At 32.6% G+C, this 18,393-nt stretch overlaps 1 protein-coding gene across 3 annotated transcripts in view; it reads left to right on the top strand.

Annotated features, from left to right (window-relative positions):
* The first annotated feature begins 16,321 nt into the window (after positions 1 to 16,321).
* LOC118192449 (pro-neuregulin-2, membrane-bound isoform-like) overlaps positions 16,322 to 18,393 on the top strand; it is a 204,254-nt gene continuing 202,182 nt past the window's right edge. For all 3 annotated transcript variants that reach the window (XM_035363422.2, XM_035363421.2, XM_085825565.1), the window contains exon 1: positions 16,322 to 16,866. In XM_035363422.2, the coding sequence (XP_035219313.1) occupies positions 16,446 to 16,866 (421 nt within the window). In that variant the 5' untranslated portion in view covers positions 16,322 to 16,445. The remainder of the gene's footprint in view (positions 16,867 to 18,393) is intronic.

The raw sequence follows: 18,393 nt of genomic DNA, 5'->3' as shown, positions 1-18,393 counted from the left end.
CGTAAATTAGTTCGGATTTATGTGAGTAGTTTATATCTCTACGTACACTAAACACAACCAAATGCCGAATGATATTTAAAATACTAGCCAAGATAATAATCGAATAAATTATTAAAAGATAATAGTCGAAATAAAGATAATAAAAGATAATAGTCTTAAAAGACTATAATTTTCTTTTAATTAATTTTTCTTTTAATAATTTTCTTTTAATTAAGAGCCTAGCAACTACCATTTATTCAGAAATCTGAAAGCTCGCGCAATTTCGGACAACCTGCGCCAATACAATAAGGTGTTTTTTTTTTTTTTTTTTTTTATAAAGATAATAAGTGTACAAAAATTAATTACTGAAACGTATGAAATTACGATGCTTTGCTCTTGGTTGGCGATAAATATGTTGTAAGTTATCTATGTTAATTAATCAGATATTTTATGTTGCGAATCTTTACTGTCACTTCTGTCTCTTTATTTCCCTGCCATTTTTTATTTTCTGTTCAACTTAGTAGTTCGTAATAAAAGGGTCTTTTTCACTCTTAGTACGTTTCTGTAGCTTGTGCACTGAGATATTAGATTTAGCTTTCTCTTCAGATGCGCTTTGTATTTCACGTTTTTAGCAGATTGAAGTATAACTACTGATTATACTGCGTGATACTGTGAATACTTGTACGAATATCTGTGAGGAAAATTCCAGAGTTCTAATATATTTCAGTTGATTAGAATAAATTTTTAGTCCAAAGGGGGATTTTGCCCAGAAGGACTATTAATTTCGTTTTGGCATTTTGATTTGATTCACTATAAGCGTTTTTGAAATTATTACCACCAAATATTATTGCCCTGCATTGTATTTAAAGAAATTAAATAATGAGGAATACGCACAAATGTATGTATGTTTCTCGCAACGAGATAAAACAAGGTACCTCAATGTATGTATAAATTATGTATTACGTCAATTTATGTATGTCAAATGTGTAAATTATGTATGTGTAAATGTATGTATGTTTCTAGCATTGTGATAAAACAACGGTACCTAGAGCCATGAAATTTTGAAAAACGTAATATTCTACCGAATATGGGCATCTTCAAGCCCAAATTTGGAATTTAAAATTTGTTTTATTATTGATTTCATATTTTGCCAGACATTAAAGAGTTTTGGATTAACAAATCGACGATTTCAAAGCGAGCAATGGTAACATTTTACGAAACCAACACGCACACAAAACAACAAAACAAAACGAAAAAAAAAAAAAAAAATTATCTCCAGCGCGTTAGTCTGTGTATCTGAAATTCTATTCTCCTTTTAACATTATTTTGCTGTTGAATTGAATTTTATGGTCTAAATGCAAAGAACTTGATATTTCAAAATTGAAAGTAACACACAAAAAGTTTAAAAAAACGCCCCTTTGGGCTTTATCTAAAAGTAAAATCTAAAAGCTTTCAGATTTTTTTTTAAATTTCTATTATTTGATTAATACAATTAATTTTATTTTAAAAAATATATTTCCATCGCCTATATTACATACCATGGTACAGACGAAGCTAAAACTAACAATTAATTTTAATAGATTTAGATTTCACAATCTTTCTGAAATACAGAGAGAGAAAGAGAAATATATAAAAAATGAGAACTTAAGTTTCTAAGTTATTTTTAATGATAGCAGAACGAAAATTAGGTGATATAGATAATCTTCCGTCTGGCATACGGCGCTGAGATAAGGAAAGGAGTAAAGGAACAGGGTAAAACAGTTCCTTTATTCCTACGTAGGTGACAAGGTTGGGGGGGGGGAATGAGATTTAGGTAAAAAGACTACTAAACGTAGGTGCTACTCTGACTCCCCCCGCCCCGGTGGGCTCTGAACAGATCTACCGGTATTACTGGTCCGAAGAGCAATTATGGGGCAATAGGAACATGCTTAGAAAATTTGCTAGCCTAAACATGTTCAGACAAACATTTAAACGTCACCTGATTGTACAAATGTTACCATTATGCGTCTTTACAAGAATCATATCATGTCAGCGAGAGCAAGTTTTTAATTGTAACATTTATTTAGATTTTTAAATTAAAAAAAAAAAAAAAAAAAAAAGAGAGAGGTTTCAGATTTTAAATTACGCCTAAAGGGGTGTTTCTTTAACATTTTGTGTCTGCCTTTAATTATTATATATCACGTTCTTCGCACTTTAAACATAAAATTCAGTTCAAGAGCAATATCGCAAAATAATTTTAAATTGAGAATATCTTTATAATTTCCAATATACATTCTCACGTGCTGGAAATAAAACTGTTTTTTCTGTACAACGTTGCCATCGCTCGCTTTGAAATCCTTGAGTTTGTTAATCAAAGATAAAATGTGAAATAACACAAAAAGTTAAAGTTAAAAAAAGATAAAATTTACAAAATATGAAATCGATAATAAAACAAATTCAAGATTTCAAATTTGGGCTTCCACATGCCCATATTCGCAGGAGGATTATGTCATTCAAAATTCGATGGCTCTATGTACCGTTTTTTATCCACAATGCGAGAAATATACATACATTTATGCAGATTTTTCATTATTTAATTTCTTCAAATATAATGCAGGACTCTAACATTGGGTGGCAACAGTTTGAAAAGTGAAACGGACATTTATAGTGAACCAACACAAAATCGCAAAAACAACAGTCCTTCTGGGACAAAGCCTCTTTGGACTAAAAAACCGGAAATTAGAAGCTATCAGTATAAAATTCTAAAATCATGTCTACAAGTCTGTAATTCTAGTAATACATGTAAATAAACATGTTTTCCAACATAGCCACTGCGCGTACCATATCAGAAGTCTGTGTATGTTTTTTCAAGTTCAATACTATAAATATTTTGAGACATTTTTAACCATTCGAATTTAAGAGATCAAGTTTTAAGCAAAATAAACCTTGAAAAAAGGCAGTGAGCCAAGCAATGTTGGAAACTACGCCTTTGAAAACAGTATTACGATTATCAATACCTATGCTTATTTATATTCTTAAAAATTCTAGTCCTTTTCAAAGGTATTTGTATTAAGCATGTCACCCGGGGGTGTTTATTACATTTTATTTTCGTATATATGTCGTCCCATAGTGTTTAATCACTTATTTATTTTCTTCGATATTGTTACGAATTTTGTAATATATGTGAAATTATAGTATCTTTTGTCTAATGCAAAATGAAATGCTTGAAAAATTAAAGTTCTGCTGGAAAAATAAGGTTACAGGGCAAGTCTATTTAACATTGAGGTAAATGCCTATTTCGCTAAATTAGCGAGATATCGCCATGCTGGCGATAGTTTTGGCAATTAACTTTTGTCGCCACATTAGGCGATAAATTGCCAGAAATCGCGATGCCTGGAGATAATTGGCAACATTTTGCTTCGTTTCTTTATCACTGTAATGGTACAGTTGTAAGGTATTTCTCCCGCCTTCTTACTATGCCTTCGTGGTGTAGTAGTCAGCACGCTCGAAGCGAATTCGAGAGGTCCCTAGTTCGAGTCCCGGCAAGGGCATTGCTCCTTTTTCAAAATAACCTAATGGATCTACACAGCAACTGAATAGATGTAATTGATTCCTATGTGTAACAGTGATCGTATCCGGCCCTTATTATGTAACTTTTACCGTGTATGTCTTCCACCAATTTCGAGAAATGGAAAGTGCTAGAGATTTCTCGGCGGCGGCGGGAAAATTCCATAAGACCAGAAAGAGCACCAGCTCTCCGTTTCCTGAGTTCAGAGTCAACTACGGAGTATTGAGATATCCGTGAAAAGCTTCGCCTTTTAGATGCTCTTTGCGTTGTGTTGTGTTCAACGTTCTCAGTAGTTTGAAGTGTAACTATTGATTGTGCTGTGTGATACTCGGAAGAGCTGTACGAATATATTTGTGTGAGGTTCCAGGACTGTAAAATGTTTCTTTTGTGGAAATAAATTTCATCAAGCCATCTGTTTGCATTCAATCCATTATGTATACTGCATCTCCCGTTCTACTGTGCCGATTGCCGAAATTCAAATTAAGTTTTTCATGTCTCCAAAGCATGACTTATGATATATATTAGATTTATATATAGTACTGTCCTAATATAGGTACTTTGACACAAAATCGGACTTTTCTGAAATGACATGCCAATTTTTTTTTTTTTTTTTTTCCATATTTCGATTCTACGTCTAAAATTATGTCAAACTAACAAGTTTTGTAAAAATCTCACGAGTAGTTTTAAAAAATTAGCTCTCAAAATTTTAGCTACTCAATGTTAATTGAATTTGATATATGTTTTTTAATCTCTATTTTTTTATTAAACTTACTTATTTGATTCCTTCTTCCAGAATTAGAAATTTAGGCTTAATCCAAATATAATACGGACATTTTTATGAATTATTTTTTAAATTTGTATTTTAAAATATTTTTATGAATTTTTCAAAAAAACTTTTTGTATCATAACCTATAAAGTTTTTAACATCACCTTCGTCTACGTAAATGTATTTCTAGGCACACCTGCAAAAAATTAGTTTTTTATTCAAATTTTTTAAGATATATATGAATTTACATAATGGAGAGTTTTGAAATTTGCAGCTTGTTTTTGAGCAATAATAACCCCAAACCCCAAATCTGGTTTATACGCACTTGTTAAAAATCATTTGAAAGTATGAACGATGACTTTTTTCCCGCTCATCTGCAATTTAAAAAAAAAAAAAAAAAAAAAAAGGGAAAGGAAAATAGGTTGCTATAAATTAAGGAGTTCGCCAAGTAAATTATTCTCAGCGCAAACTAAAAAAAATATGCTAAAATAAATTTTTGAATTTTTCAATAAATTTCGCGCCAAATTTTACAAAATTGAATATTTAGGCATTGAGTGGTATAATCGAAATATGGAAAAAAATTGGCATGCCATTTCAGAAAAAGTTCGATTTTGCGTAAAAAATCGAACCTATGTTAAAGTACCTATGTTAGAATGATACTGTATATAAATCTAATATTTATCCTATGCCGCGCGTTCGAGACATGAAAAACGCAATTTGAATTTCGTCAATTGGCCCAGTAGATCGGGATATATAAAACTGTCCCCATTCGCCCGTCCCCCAGTGTACCTGTACTCACGCAATAGTAAACTCAGTAACTGTTTTCTTTTCTGAGATTCGCTTGATGTGAAATTCTTTCGCTTATTAGTTTCTCTCCGAAACTCATACGTATTGTTCATCCCAGCTACAGATCCCAGGTATTATTGCTCCATACAACTGAACTACCAGGAGATAATGATCTCCTTTTCTTTCCTCTGTTATCCCTTTAAAGGATATACCTCCCGGACACCTATTGTCACTGTGACTTCTTAGGGTATTTTACTTTGCATTTGTGACTGCCACTTGGCTGACAATTTGTAAATAACATGCAATGCATCGATTTGCTAGGGATTTGAATATATATTTGGTTATAATTGCTAGGGACTTGAATATATGTAGTAATATTATTGGTATTATAAAGACAAAGGCTCCAAAAAGAGGAACTTCGATTGCTGCTGAAGATTTAATATCAATGAATGCATATTAATGTTAAAATTTGAATTCCAAAAATTTTTTATTACAATCTGAAAATTTATATTAAATATGTTGCTGTGTGATGAATTATTTCTTTTTGTCTGTTTGCCTTCATTCCTCCCGTATCCATGTATGGAATAGTACATTTGCTGTCTATTTGCTACATTACAACAACACACGTTGGGTTATATACCAAAATAAGGAGGTATGACTTCGAAGAAAACTTTATCGCATTCACATTACACATGAGGAAATCCCATAAAACCGTCCACGCAGGCAGGCATTAACCAAGAATTGAAACTGGCGCTTACCAGCGCTTAGCAGTTTTACAGACTCGGCTTCCCGTGAGTTTATGCGTTTGTTAAATCGGAGGATTTGCAAATCTATCTGTCGCTAACTCTGCACACGAAAAGAATATATAAATAAATTAAATATTATAATTACTTGCTTTGTTATATTGCAATAAAATATGTACGAAATATATGGTCATGTTTCGTTAAACTATTTATTTTAATCAGCTTCAAGCTGAAATTCTTGATTACAATCTCGGCTTGTTTTTTTTTTTTTTTTTTTTTTTTTTTTTTTTTTTTTTGCTTGGTTTCCTTCCCAAACCCTTTAAGATAAGAAATCCTCAATTTCCTTCTCGATCCTTTCAAAGCTCGATTTCTCCTCTCTCCCCGCAAAAAAATTAAAACGTAAAAATTTTTGTTCGGGTTTATATGACACCCGTTACAAAGAAGAATATGTATTGTTACATAGACTTTCTTTGCCCGTTAGCCACTTTTCGCTGCTAAATCGATCTTAATTTGTGCTCTTTATATCGCTGAAGGTCGCGGTGCATGTTAGATTTCCAAGCTGAAGGTCTTAGTATTAATGTTGTTCTTTCTAATCCTTCGGATCTGAGAGGATCTCTGGACCAGGTCCATGAATTTATTATAGAAAGTAGGTGAAAATTGCCCTTCGTTGGCTAGGTCCTAGGACATTTTACAAGAGACAGTACAAGTTTCTGTCCAGCTCGGTACCATTTTTGAAGGAATGGATTATGAGAATCTCCAGGGAATGAGTATGAGTGTCTCCTACCCCCTTTTCCTTATCATCAACGTCTCGATTGATTTGAGAAGGATTGAGAGGATTTTTGGCTTGACGGTATTTAAGTGCCTCATGCTGTAAAAATTCTGTACACTAATCAACATCTATACCTTTCAAATCGTACAGTTTATTAATAAAAAAATGTAAGTTATATACAAAATATGAAATAAAAATACCATTGCCAAACATTGAATGTATTATTATTATATAAGGTCACGTTCCGATGCTGAATAAACCACGCGATTGCAAGTGACGTCATTCTATGTCGAAAATTGTTCGTTAAGATCAGCATTTCAAATAAATAGCTGCTGTAGGCAACTTTTTTTGCTTCAGATTAAGATAACTGACAACATATGTTATTGCCACGCTGGTTTTTCTTATTAATTTAGAGAAAAAGCTGTTATATTACATTAAATTTAAATCATGCCGTCATAAGTGTCCAAAGTTTTTGTTTCCTGGTTTGGCAACAAAAAAATTGTTTACGAACTGGTTGTTGCTTAGAAAGAGCGAATTGACTTCATTCATACTGAAATGTTTTTAATCATCTTCTTTTTAGGTGTAATAGAACTCATAAATTTTGCTTCGGTAGCAGCTGGCAACTTTGTATACAGTACATTAAATTAATAGTTCATTTTATTTTCAGTTTTTCATTGCATAGAACTTACATGTGGTCAAAGTCTGTTCTTTCAAAAATATCGCAGTGGAAAAGTCATGGTATGATAGAACATATATGTCAACTACCATTTTACAATTTTTTTAAAAAAATGAGACAGTTATAAATATATTAATATGTTTTATAGAATATAAATATTATTTATGAATATAAATATGATTAAATATCATAGTTTCTTTAATGTATCTGCTAATTTTGAGAGTTCAGGATTAAAGACATATCAAGCGGTTGATTCTCGTGTTCTGTGCGTTTCCTGGATGTTCTAAAAGGTATTTGATTTAGTTGACTTCGATGATCGAAATACGTAGATTGTTTCTTCCTCTTACGGAAAGGGCTAATTGGTTGAGAGATAGATGACTTAAGGTAGGGGTCTTCAACCCGTGGCCGCGGGCCACAGGTGGTCCGCTGAAGGCATTTTAATAGCCCCACATTTGATTTTGAAGAATTTTAAAAAAATTGCCTTGTCAGCTTTTGCTGTAAAAAATTTTTTTCTCTTATTCTTGATATTTAAAACATTTTATTGACATGCTTGATATTATTTGAGATAAAATTTTCTGAAAATGACGAATTTTGAAAAATTTCACTTTATCTTATGTAATATGTGTTCCACCTGAGCTTCAATTAGAATTATAGATCTACAGTGTGACTTTGCATTAAAAGTTCTGCAAGTTCCTTGAAAATCCTGCATTAATTAATTTTTATTTGAAGTACGTGTCCGAAGACAAGTATCCAGGAATTCGCAAACATGCACTCTTTATGTCTTTTGTCTTTGGCAGTACCTACATATGTGAACTACATTTTAGTAAAATGAAAATCCTAAAATCAAAAACAAGAACACAGCTGACAGACAGACATTTGAAGAAACTTTACGAATTTCAACAACACAGATTAAAGTGGATATTGAAGCTTTAATCAAACAAAAGAAAAAAAAAAAAATGTCAAATTTCACATTAAAACTAAAGTAACTACCATTTCCCACCAGTAATGTAAGTATTTTTTTTTTTTTTTCTTTTTTATTGTAAATGCATTTTTTTAACATCGTTCTGTACAATCATCTTCATGTTTTTTTTTTTTTTTCATACTTAAAAAAAGTTTAAAACATTTTAATTCGATTTCCATTTAACTTTTTGGAACCAATGTATATATATGCAAATCGGTAACACTATCTCTTTGCTTAGAATCAATTGTTGTCTTGTAAAACAAACCTCCTTTTTTTACATAAATTCTCTGACTACACTATTTTTTTTTTTTTTTTTTTGGACAGACATGTAGCCCGCGGATCTTTGTGAATTTATTGATGTGGCACTCGGGCGTGAAAGGTTGAAGACCCGTAACTTAAGGGATGCTCTCAGAATCTTACGCTACATCTTGAGTTGAATACGTAGGCATGGCATTTTTAAGGATAACGTGGATATTATTCGAAGTGAGATTGGGCTATGTGGATACTTTTTAAGTCTCTATTCTTAGTTAAACCGTCGATAACCAAGTCGGTATAAAAGCGTGAGTAAAAGTTATGTGGGATCATTAGGTTACATCGGTACAGGAAACATGTGCAACGCTGTCGCCAGGATTCGATCTTAATAAATAATATGTCGTCGTTGTTGTGACTAATTTCGCTCTTAAGATATCAGAATAAGCCCAAGAAAATGAGAAAATGATGCTGTTTTCGATGCGCATTGAGGTCGTAGCACTGGAAACACTTCCGTTCCTTTATGTGAGTGTGAACTGTTAACAGTTTTGACTGCTAACATGTCAAAAAGTGCAATTAAAGCAACTTCAGTATTTTATTTCAATTAAATTTTTTTAGCAAAATCAAAAGAATAGAAAGTCTTGAAATAAATTCAAAGCAGACGGACATGTGCTACTCAAGCTTATTTCAACGTAATCACAGAAAGGGTAGATTCAAATCGTAACGAATAGGGACGAAGAAACACAAGCAAAGTCAAAAGATAAAACAGGAAAAGATATTTCAGCTAAATAAATGAGTAGAAAATAAATAATAGATTAAGTAATGACTCACAAAATGTCAGAGTGTAAACGGAAAATTCATGTAAATGTTATCTTTTCGGAAATTTTTCTCAAAAATACTGTTAAAAAACTATTGAGATTAAAATAAAGAGAATTTGTTGCAGTTACGATGAATTACATTCTATGCTGCAGTTGCGAATTTTTTCTAACAAATTAGTTTTTATATGTACAGGTATACTAGCGGGCTGCGGACAAAACAAAATTTATAAGTTCTATGTGCACCTACAAAGAAAATGCAGAAGAACATTTCAGTATGAATGAAATCAATTTATTCTTTCCAAGCAACAACTAATTCGTAAATAATTTTTTTGTTGCCATACCAGGAAACAAAACCTTTTGGTACTTCAGGTTAAAACGTAAGACATTATGATTTAAATTTAATGTAATATAACAACTGTTTCTCAACATCAATAAAAGAATTAATGTGGCAATAACATATCGTATCAGTTATCCTAACCTGAAGCAAAAAAAGTTCCCAACAGCAGCTATTTATTTAAAATACTGACATCAATGAAAAGTTTTCGTCATAGAATGACGTTACATGCAATCGTGTGCTTTCTACAATATCAAAACATGACCTTATGTATAATAATATATTTATAATATATTAATATTTTTTAATGTTTGACAATGCTAATTTTATTTTATATTTTATAAAACGTAAATATTTTCTATTATCAAACTCTACGATTTGAGAACGAGCACTGGCAACACTAAGCAGCAGCAAATAGGTTGCAAATAAATAAAGCAGACTTGTATCTCCAACGAGCAAATATGTTGCCACTCTGAAAAATGAGGGTGAAAAATTAGCACTTTCAGAATTTTTAATTAATATCTCGGCTGATTTAAAGTGGTACTAATTTAAAGTGATTTTAAGTGATCGAAATGGCTTCCTGCGAATTTTCGGAATCCGAGCTACCTCTCGAAAACTCAACTTCCCGCCATTCCGGAGATGCCACAAACAAACAAACACGGAGACAGACGCACGCAGATTTTAATAGAATAAATTGGTATAAGTGGATAATATTCCTTATGTTTAAACTAATCGAGAGTAATTAAAAAACTGGAAGGAAAATATTGAAACTGGTAATTTTCCCTTTTAATTAATATTTATACTATTTTTCTACTATTTTGTAAATTTTATAACTGGCAAATCTTGCTTTTACTAAAAAGATGGAACTTCAGGTTTCAAAGACGTATCCAAGTCAGACTTTTATCCAAGTGTTTCGAAGGCATGTAAGGCAAATTCTGGATACATTTGCGATTCGATTTTTCAGTTTTATGAATTTTAATGTCTTAAATAAAAATTTAATTGAATCTTTTTTCGGTTTTCCATTTCAAATGAACCAGAAGAAAGAAACATGTTTTCGAAACATATTAATCGGCGCTTATGAAACTTTAATTCTTTTTCCCCTGATGAGTTCTGAATTGAAGTTTAAAAAAAAAAAAGGAGATTAATTTTTATATTTTTATAATTTGTATAGTTTTCCTTTTCGCATTTTTATTTTTTGAGTTCTCTACGAATGAATTCTTATTTTAATTTTGATATGTTTAGAGGCATGGAAGCACTCTAAATACATAGCGAACCGAAAGTCCTCTCGTGTGGTTTAGTGATAGGAGGATAGTAGTTCAGTACCCTTGAACCCATCCCTCAGGGTGCTGTCGCTCAAAATTTGGGTGGAACTAGGCATCCCTAAAGTGAAATATAACCTGATAGGTCATTGCATTAACAGCACTGAAGAGATTCTGTAAATCTTAACCAAAGACTTAAACATTATTTCAAATTATGACTTATTAAGTCTTATGAAAGCGTTGCTATAGACGTTCAAGGATTGTATATGAGAGGTTAAGAAATAAGAATGTTCTTTTCTTCAACTTTATAAGATCTAATTTTCTTGATTATCATTCAATGTGACTAGGTCTACATAGATGTCAAACCTTTGCGAATTCTCGTACAGGCGTCACAATAAACGCAACAGGGAAAGGGTGTAAAAGACTCTTTTATTTATCACAACTCTTTAACAGAAGGGCACGACTTACGTGCATACAACAGCACCGACTACTTGTGACGAGAACTTAAAGGTAATTTAATAATAAATTTAAAGCTAAGAATAGTTCTAGACTACACAGTTCAAGTTTAAACTTAACAGGCTGACTTAGAAACCTATACCGGCAATATACTTCTAACTAGACGGCCAACATGCCTATCCACTGCTAAGATTAACAGGTCTAGGATGAAATAACAAAAGTGCGCTTCACTAGCGAAATCACGCTCTGTCTAACCTTTTCATTTCAGCCGTTTAAATACTCTCGTTCACCTGCTTAATTTTCATCCTGGCGAAGAAATGCGAGTGGAAATAAGAGATTCAGATAAAGGTTCAAAAATTAAAATAACTGTTGTTACACCTAAACAGAATCCTATAACTTTCGATTTTATACGAATTAAGGCTTAACATTTTACAGATGCACTGTGTACTATTAAAGAAGAACTAAATGATATTGGATATATTTAATGATAATTTCTTCTGATAAGTTAATAACAAGTAAAAATTTGGGCAAGATGAAATCCTCGCAGTTATGAAAAGGTATGAGCGAAATTCTGAGAAGTACTCAATTAGAGAATGATCAAAAATGGCTGGCGATGCACTTGCTCTTGATTAATATACGGAAAGCCATCAAAATGTAGCACTAAGGATATTTAAGCATTTTTAAGCACGCTATGTTTGATAGGCGATATTGCAGAATGTTTTCCATAATAATCCAGTTTTCATGTAAAATAAAACTACATAGTTTTACTCTTTTATTAAATTTTATTAAAAGTAACTATTCCATCGTACTTAGAAATACACTTGGAAACAATATATCTAATCATTTTTATCCCATTTAACAACTTATTTTGTAATTTTTCTTTTCAGTGTGTGAATTGTTATAATGCATTAACATCAGCATCGCATTTAATTGCGTAACAGTTATGAATGTGATTCAGAATAAATTATTTAACTTTTCTTCTTGATTTTCTAAATATTCCAACTTCGATCGTTTTTAGAGAATTTCGGGACCAGGCTTGCTGTAACTTTTCTTCAGTAATCTATTTCCCACAGAAACGGACATGTCAAGACGAGTTCGCCACGGAATGCTAATAGCGTCGTTTCAAAGGCAGTACAATAAAGCACTTAACAGCTTTGAAATCACTTCACGACAGGAAAGCTTATTGCTACCATCATTGGTCTTATCCCCAAGAAACTTCTCACCTTCTAATGACAGAAGCTGCAAAGCTGAAAGTCTTCTTTCTTTCTCCTGAATTCCCACGAGTGGGAAGTTATCTTTTCAGGCATGCTCTTTCATGGCTGCAGGTGGTATTTGTCCCCTAAATGAGTTTTGATGTATTTATGGCGAATGTTTGAACACAGTCGATGACTCAGGAATCCATTATCTTCCAGCTGATTGCATTCGCCAAGAGCAGCTAGTGTTGATTTTTAGTAACCAATAGATACAGACTCTTTTTTCCCAATTTCTTCTTTATTTTTTTTAGATAAGAACGATAGCAATCTTGATTAGGAAAAAAAGTGACTGACGACCCAATTTCCGTGTGCCATCAATTGAAATGTTGATTCCTTTTTACGTTAATGTAAAAAAAAAAAAAAAAAAAAGGCTTGTATTACTAGAAAAATAAGAAACATTTTAAGCTATATGGATACTTCAAATATATATTTACATAAATTTCAACATTCGATACAACAATGCAGTTCGGTAAAGTAATGCAGAACAAAGTAGTGAGGGGAGGGGGGGAACTCAAAAGTTTCAGATTTTAAATTACGTCCAAAGGGGCGTTTTTTTAACGTTTTCTGTGTAACCGTTAGTTATTAAATATCATGTTCTTCGCACTCAAACCATAAATTTCAGTTCAATAGCAATGTCGCAAAATAATTTTAAAATTAGCCTATCTTTAGAATCTCCGATACACAATTCCGCACGCTGTTCATAAAAAGTTTTTTTTTTTTTTTTTTTTTTTTTTTTTTTAAACCCACGTAGGTTGTTGCCATTGCTCGCTTTCAAATCGTTGAGTTTGTTACTCAAAAATTCGTTAAAGTTTTACAAAATATGAAATCGATAATAAAACAAATTTCAAATTTGGGCTTCCACATGCCCATATTCGCACTTGGATTACGTCATTCAAAATTCGATGGCTCTGTGTACCATTGTTTTATCTCAATACAAGAAATATACATTCATTTATGCAGATATTTCATTATTTAATTTCTTCAAATATAATGCAGGACTCTAACATTTAGTGGCAACAGTTTGAAAAGTGAAACGGATATTTGTAGTGATTCAACGCAAAATCGCAAAACGAAAACAATAGTCCTTCAGGGACAAAACCCCTTTGGAAGAATAAGCCATACCAGTTGGTTTTTAACTCCTTTTACTCTGTTTATAACAACAAGCCATTTGAGCAACCAGCCTTTAGTGTGACATGCGTAACTCTTACATTTGGCAACACTTTTGGAAATAAAGCAGATTTTTATCTGTTGCCATTCGGAGAAATGAGGGGAATATTAGCGCTTTCAGATTTTCAAATTAATATCTCGGCTCATTAAAAGCCGTACGAAGATAACATGTTCTTCCCACGAATTTTTGGAATCCAAAAGTACCTTTTTCGAAACCTAACTTCCCGCCGCTCCGGAGGCGATAATGCCATACGCGCATAGATTTTAACAGTATAAGATTCTAAGCCTGTTTACATAGCACACAGAGTATTAAAATCACCTTTAGTTAATGACAACAAAGATACAAATATTCGTGAAAATTCCAGTTGAATATACTGTAAACTAAATGCGCTTTAATTTAAATCAAATGCATTAATAAAAAAATAAAATTAAGATTTAATTTATTAATAGAATTGCGATTTAATTTATTAAGAAATGCATTGACTGCTTTTAAATCGCTTATATTTTTAATTAATAAATGATTGATTAAATTTGAAAGTTGAATTGAAGATCTTATGCTTTGCCAAACAGCAGCACTCGGAGAATCGGCTACGGGTCCAGAAACGTCGACCACTAGCGTAGATGATAAATATTGTTTCTGTAATATTTGTATATTAATCCCCAAGGCATGATCATGTCTAAGGTTTTTATTTTGTCAGGACGTGAGGAGGTGTCAGGAAGCATTAAATAAAAATTTATCATCCTGATGATGCATTAACATAATTAATCAGAAACTCTTTTTTTTTCTTTTATTATTATCAGCACGTTAAAAAAATATCCCGTTATCAATAAAACGATATTCGTCTTTTTGAAAACAATCATAACCACTTCATTTTCATCCTTCTCCTTCCGTCTATTAGTTACAAAATTGTGTTGATATTTCCAATAGAATTTAACTTTCATTTGCAATTAATAAAATTTTAAAGTTTTGCCTTAATGGAAAAATTTCATTTACACCATTAGTTATAGCTAAGTTCACTTGATAACATTTTTTCCCCCGAAAAATGTATTTTCATGTAAAACTGGTGAACTGCATTGTTCAGCATTCATTAGAAACCTTCCATTTTTTTAAACCATTCCTGTGTGTGCATTTGTCGTCCTAAAATGTATTCCTTTAAAACATTAAATTTCTCACAATTCCGCAGTCTTGTTTTCTACAACAAGAAGTTTCCATTTCGGATGGCATAACGGTTAGCAAAGGTTGATCAGCTTTTAAATCGTGCTATGTTAAGTGTTTGTGACTAGCTTTCTTGAAATGTGTAGGCACTTAAAATCTGTCAGGCTGAAAATTTTCTCGAGATGATGATGGTAAAGAAAGAGAACTACGATATTCTCTGAATCCAACCAACCAGGTGCTTTCTGTCCAAATTGGTACTAATGCAGATTGTTTTCGTGTGCCTTTACCAATATTAATTAATATGTCCTTAATAAATGAGATCAATATACCACACGTCTCATATAATAGTGTTACATGTTTGTAAAATATATTTAAATTTTATGACAGTTATTTTAATTTAATTGTGCTTTCCTGTCTTGCCTCGTTTGAACTTACAATCCCCTGCCAGAATGAGATTTTAGAATCACGTTGAATGTAAATGAGTAATAAATAGCATTAAAGGAACGTTTAACTTACTTCGAGAGAGAGAGAGAGCTAGGAATTCTGGGTAGCGCACGTTTGCCCTTGGGTTAAGTCTCTCTAAGATGCTGTTAGAGAGCTCGGCCGTATTATTACGTGCCTTTTGATAGTTCCCCGGATAGTTTAAAACTAAGGGCCAACTAGGTTAGAATTATGTTAGCTTCGGCTAAATCTCTTAGATATAGTTCTTATTTTTGAAAGTGTTTTTTATTTTTTAAACCCAAGTGGAGGCTTTGTTGTAAGCCCGAAGTAAAGGGCCGATTGTTCATCTTATTTTGATTTAAATAAAAGGTAATTAACCTATTTGAGTTTACGATTTCTGTTCTTTGAACTAAGCAATAATTAGCTTAACAGTTCACTAGGTTCCTGAATATTTAATTTAGCAGAATAAAAGTGAGGAACTCTACGATGTCTCATCACACATAATAGAAGCCTATTTTAAAAGGAATGTATCTAGTACTGTTTTTGCGACATACTTTACTAGTTCTAAAATTCAGCCGTTGGGTTTTAGTACATTAAGAAATTTTATACTCTTTAACAAAATCGTAATTTCTGTTATCTGGCAGATACAATCCTATAACAATTACTGTAAACAGCAGTGCACATTGTGCTAACATTACAGGTATCGTCCTCCAGAGCCAGAAAATGCTTGTAACAGAATGAAATAATGAATAAAAATATTCGTGTTCAAAGCGCTGAAACATTAAGGGCAATTTTTCATTCAAATTGTTTTCGAAAATCTGAGGCCGCAATTCCTTTTCATGTGAAATGGAAGAGCAGAAACTGAGCGATTTCCAAAAAGCGAAAGTTTCGCGGGAGACAGAGGGCGCGACACTGGGAGTTTTCCAGCCGATTGAGTGAGACAGAGCGCGGTCAAGTTCACTACTGCGCAAGACGTCGTCTGAGGCGAACGGCGCTCGCTCTGTTCACCACCCGGTAGCATTACAAACACACACACACGGAGCCGAGCATGACTCGCCCATACTTCACTTCCTGGATAAGCGGCGATGCAGTGTAGCTTAACCTTCTCCTGCTGGTGGAGCCTGCTACTCCTCGCTACCGCCGTTTCTGCGGCCTGCCCCCTAATAGGGGCCGGCTCTGACCCCCAAACCAAGGCATACCTCGCTCCCGTCGTCTTTCACGGTAAACTGATAGCGCTGGCCAGGCGAGGGCCCGCGCAGCAGGCCACGTTCCGCGTTGGCAAAGTGTTCAAGGGCTCACTGGACTCTCCTAACGCCCTGGTGGAGTTCGCGATCCGGAAAAATCCAGCGAGGTGCCGCGGAGTGCTTTACCCTAAAGGAAAGCTCCAGTTGCAGGAGAGGTACGTTGTGTTCGCGGCCTGGAGAAGGCGTAAGATGATCGCCGTGGACGAGCCAGAGGCCTACTCTAAAAGGAAGGCCGTGGCCAAAGTGCTTTGTCAAAACTGTGGTGAGTGAATGAAGTTATTTATGCACCAGTGCTCAAAATGCTCATCTAAATAATGGGATTTATAAAATCGCATAAAAGGAACGAATCCACGGGAAAAAAATTCTCATTTTTAAAACAGCATGTTACATCCAAAAACGGTCCATATTCCTACTAATTAAAATTTATTTATCATTATTTTTAATCAACATTTAGTAATCGGTGTTTTTAGGCATTAAAGTTTCGACTACGAAATGATGAAATTCTCTGAGAACAGAATTCTTCCTTGCCAGTTTTGTTATTGATTGAAATCACACAAAATATAGTTGAAATGTCGATAAGACTGCGTTAGTCAGCACATATTTTATCAGATTACCGAAATTATTGACGGATTGTTCCAGTTATCTGGGAAACATCATAATCCCGCATTATTGCTTGCATTTCGAGCTCTGTTGCTATTCTAGTACAGTGATTTTCGATAAAAGGTGTAAATTTATTCTTGAATATGTATATGTGTATTTTTATATTAATGTTGAAGGAGAATAAACGTAGACTTTTTCTACAAGTAATTTATATTGAAAATACTTATCTGTTACTAGTACCAGTAAGTTTATTTATTCATCTAATTATTTTTCAGCTTAAATAATTCATACCATTGAATTTTAATGTATTCATGTTTTAACTTTATTTTAATTTTAATCATGTATTATTTCCTGATAATTAACATTATTTTTACGGCAAGAATTTTTTTACAAAAAAATGGATAAGCAAAATTGAGAACACATATAAAAAATATTTATCCTCCCTATCCAAGTACAAAAAATGTGCGATTTTTAAAATTTTTATGCTGTTCTGAACAGAAATTACATTATTCACTGAAAATATATTATACGTTAAAGAAATTCTATGTAATTTAATCTCTATATAATTTTAATTTAATATTCTATATAATTTGATAATTCTTAGATGAGTTTATGTTACTAAATATTGTTGAATACTAGATTCTCCAGGTATCTAAATGTTTTTTAACACTATTTATGCATTTTTGGAATATTTTTGTTAATTTAAAATGAGTTATTACAAAACGGACAAGTACTAACCTCACATATCTGTATAGAATATATGAAAAACTAAGATTTTTATATCTATGCATAGGGCGAAATAAATTACACATATAAATGCAATAATATCATCAATTTTTTCCACAGAATATTTAGCATAGGTTAAGATTTTTCCCCGTTTGATACGGTAGTTATGTGAATGTTATATGTGTAATTCTTCATGCGTGATAAATAAAATTCATGCATTATGCTTTTTAGAAATGCATGAAGAATTGTATTTATTATTGCTATACAAGATATGCATGTCATACTTTTCAGCTTGTGGAGTTATGTTATATTTCACTGAGTTATCAATAGGCAATGATAGTTTAATTTACTGATTTTAAAATGACATTAATGAACCTTTCCTAACGAGGCATTGAGTTCTGTGATAATATTTTGAACTTACCTCAATATCGTTATTTTGATGGGCCTAATGAAATTCAAATCT

Source organism: Stegodyphus dumicola, chromosome 10, assembly GCF_044657685.1.
Source record: "Stegodyphus dumicola isolate Sdum_Otavi_A_Nest chromosome 10, ASM4465768v1".
Taxonomy (NCBI): Eukaryota; Metazoa; Arthropoda; class Arachnida; order Araneae; family Eresidae; genus Stegodyphus; species Stegodyphus dumicola.
Note: the sequence above shows the minus strand (reverse complement) of the source record. Positions and strands in the feature narration are given on the sequence as shown.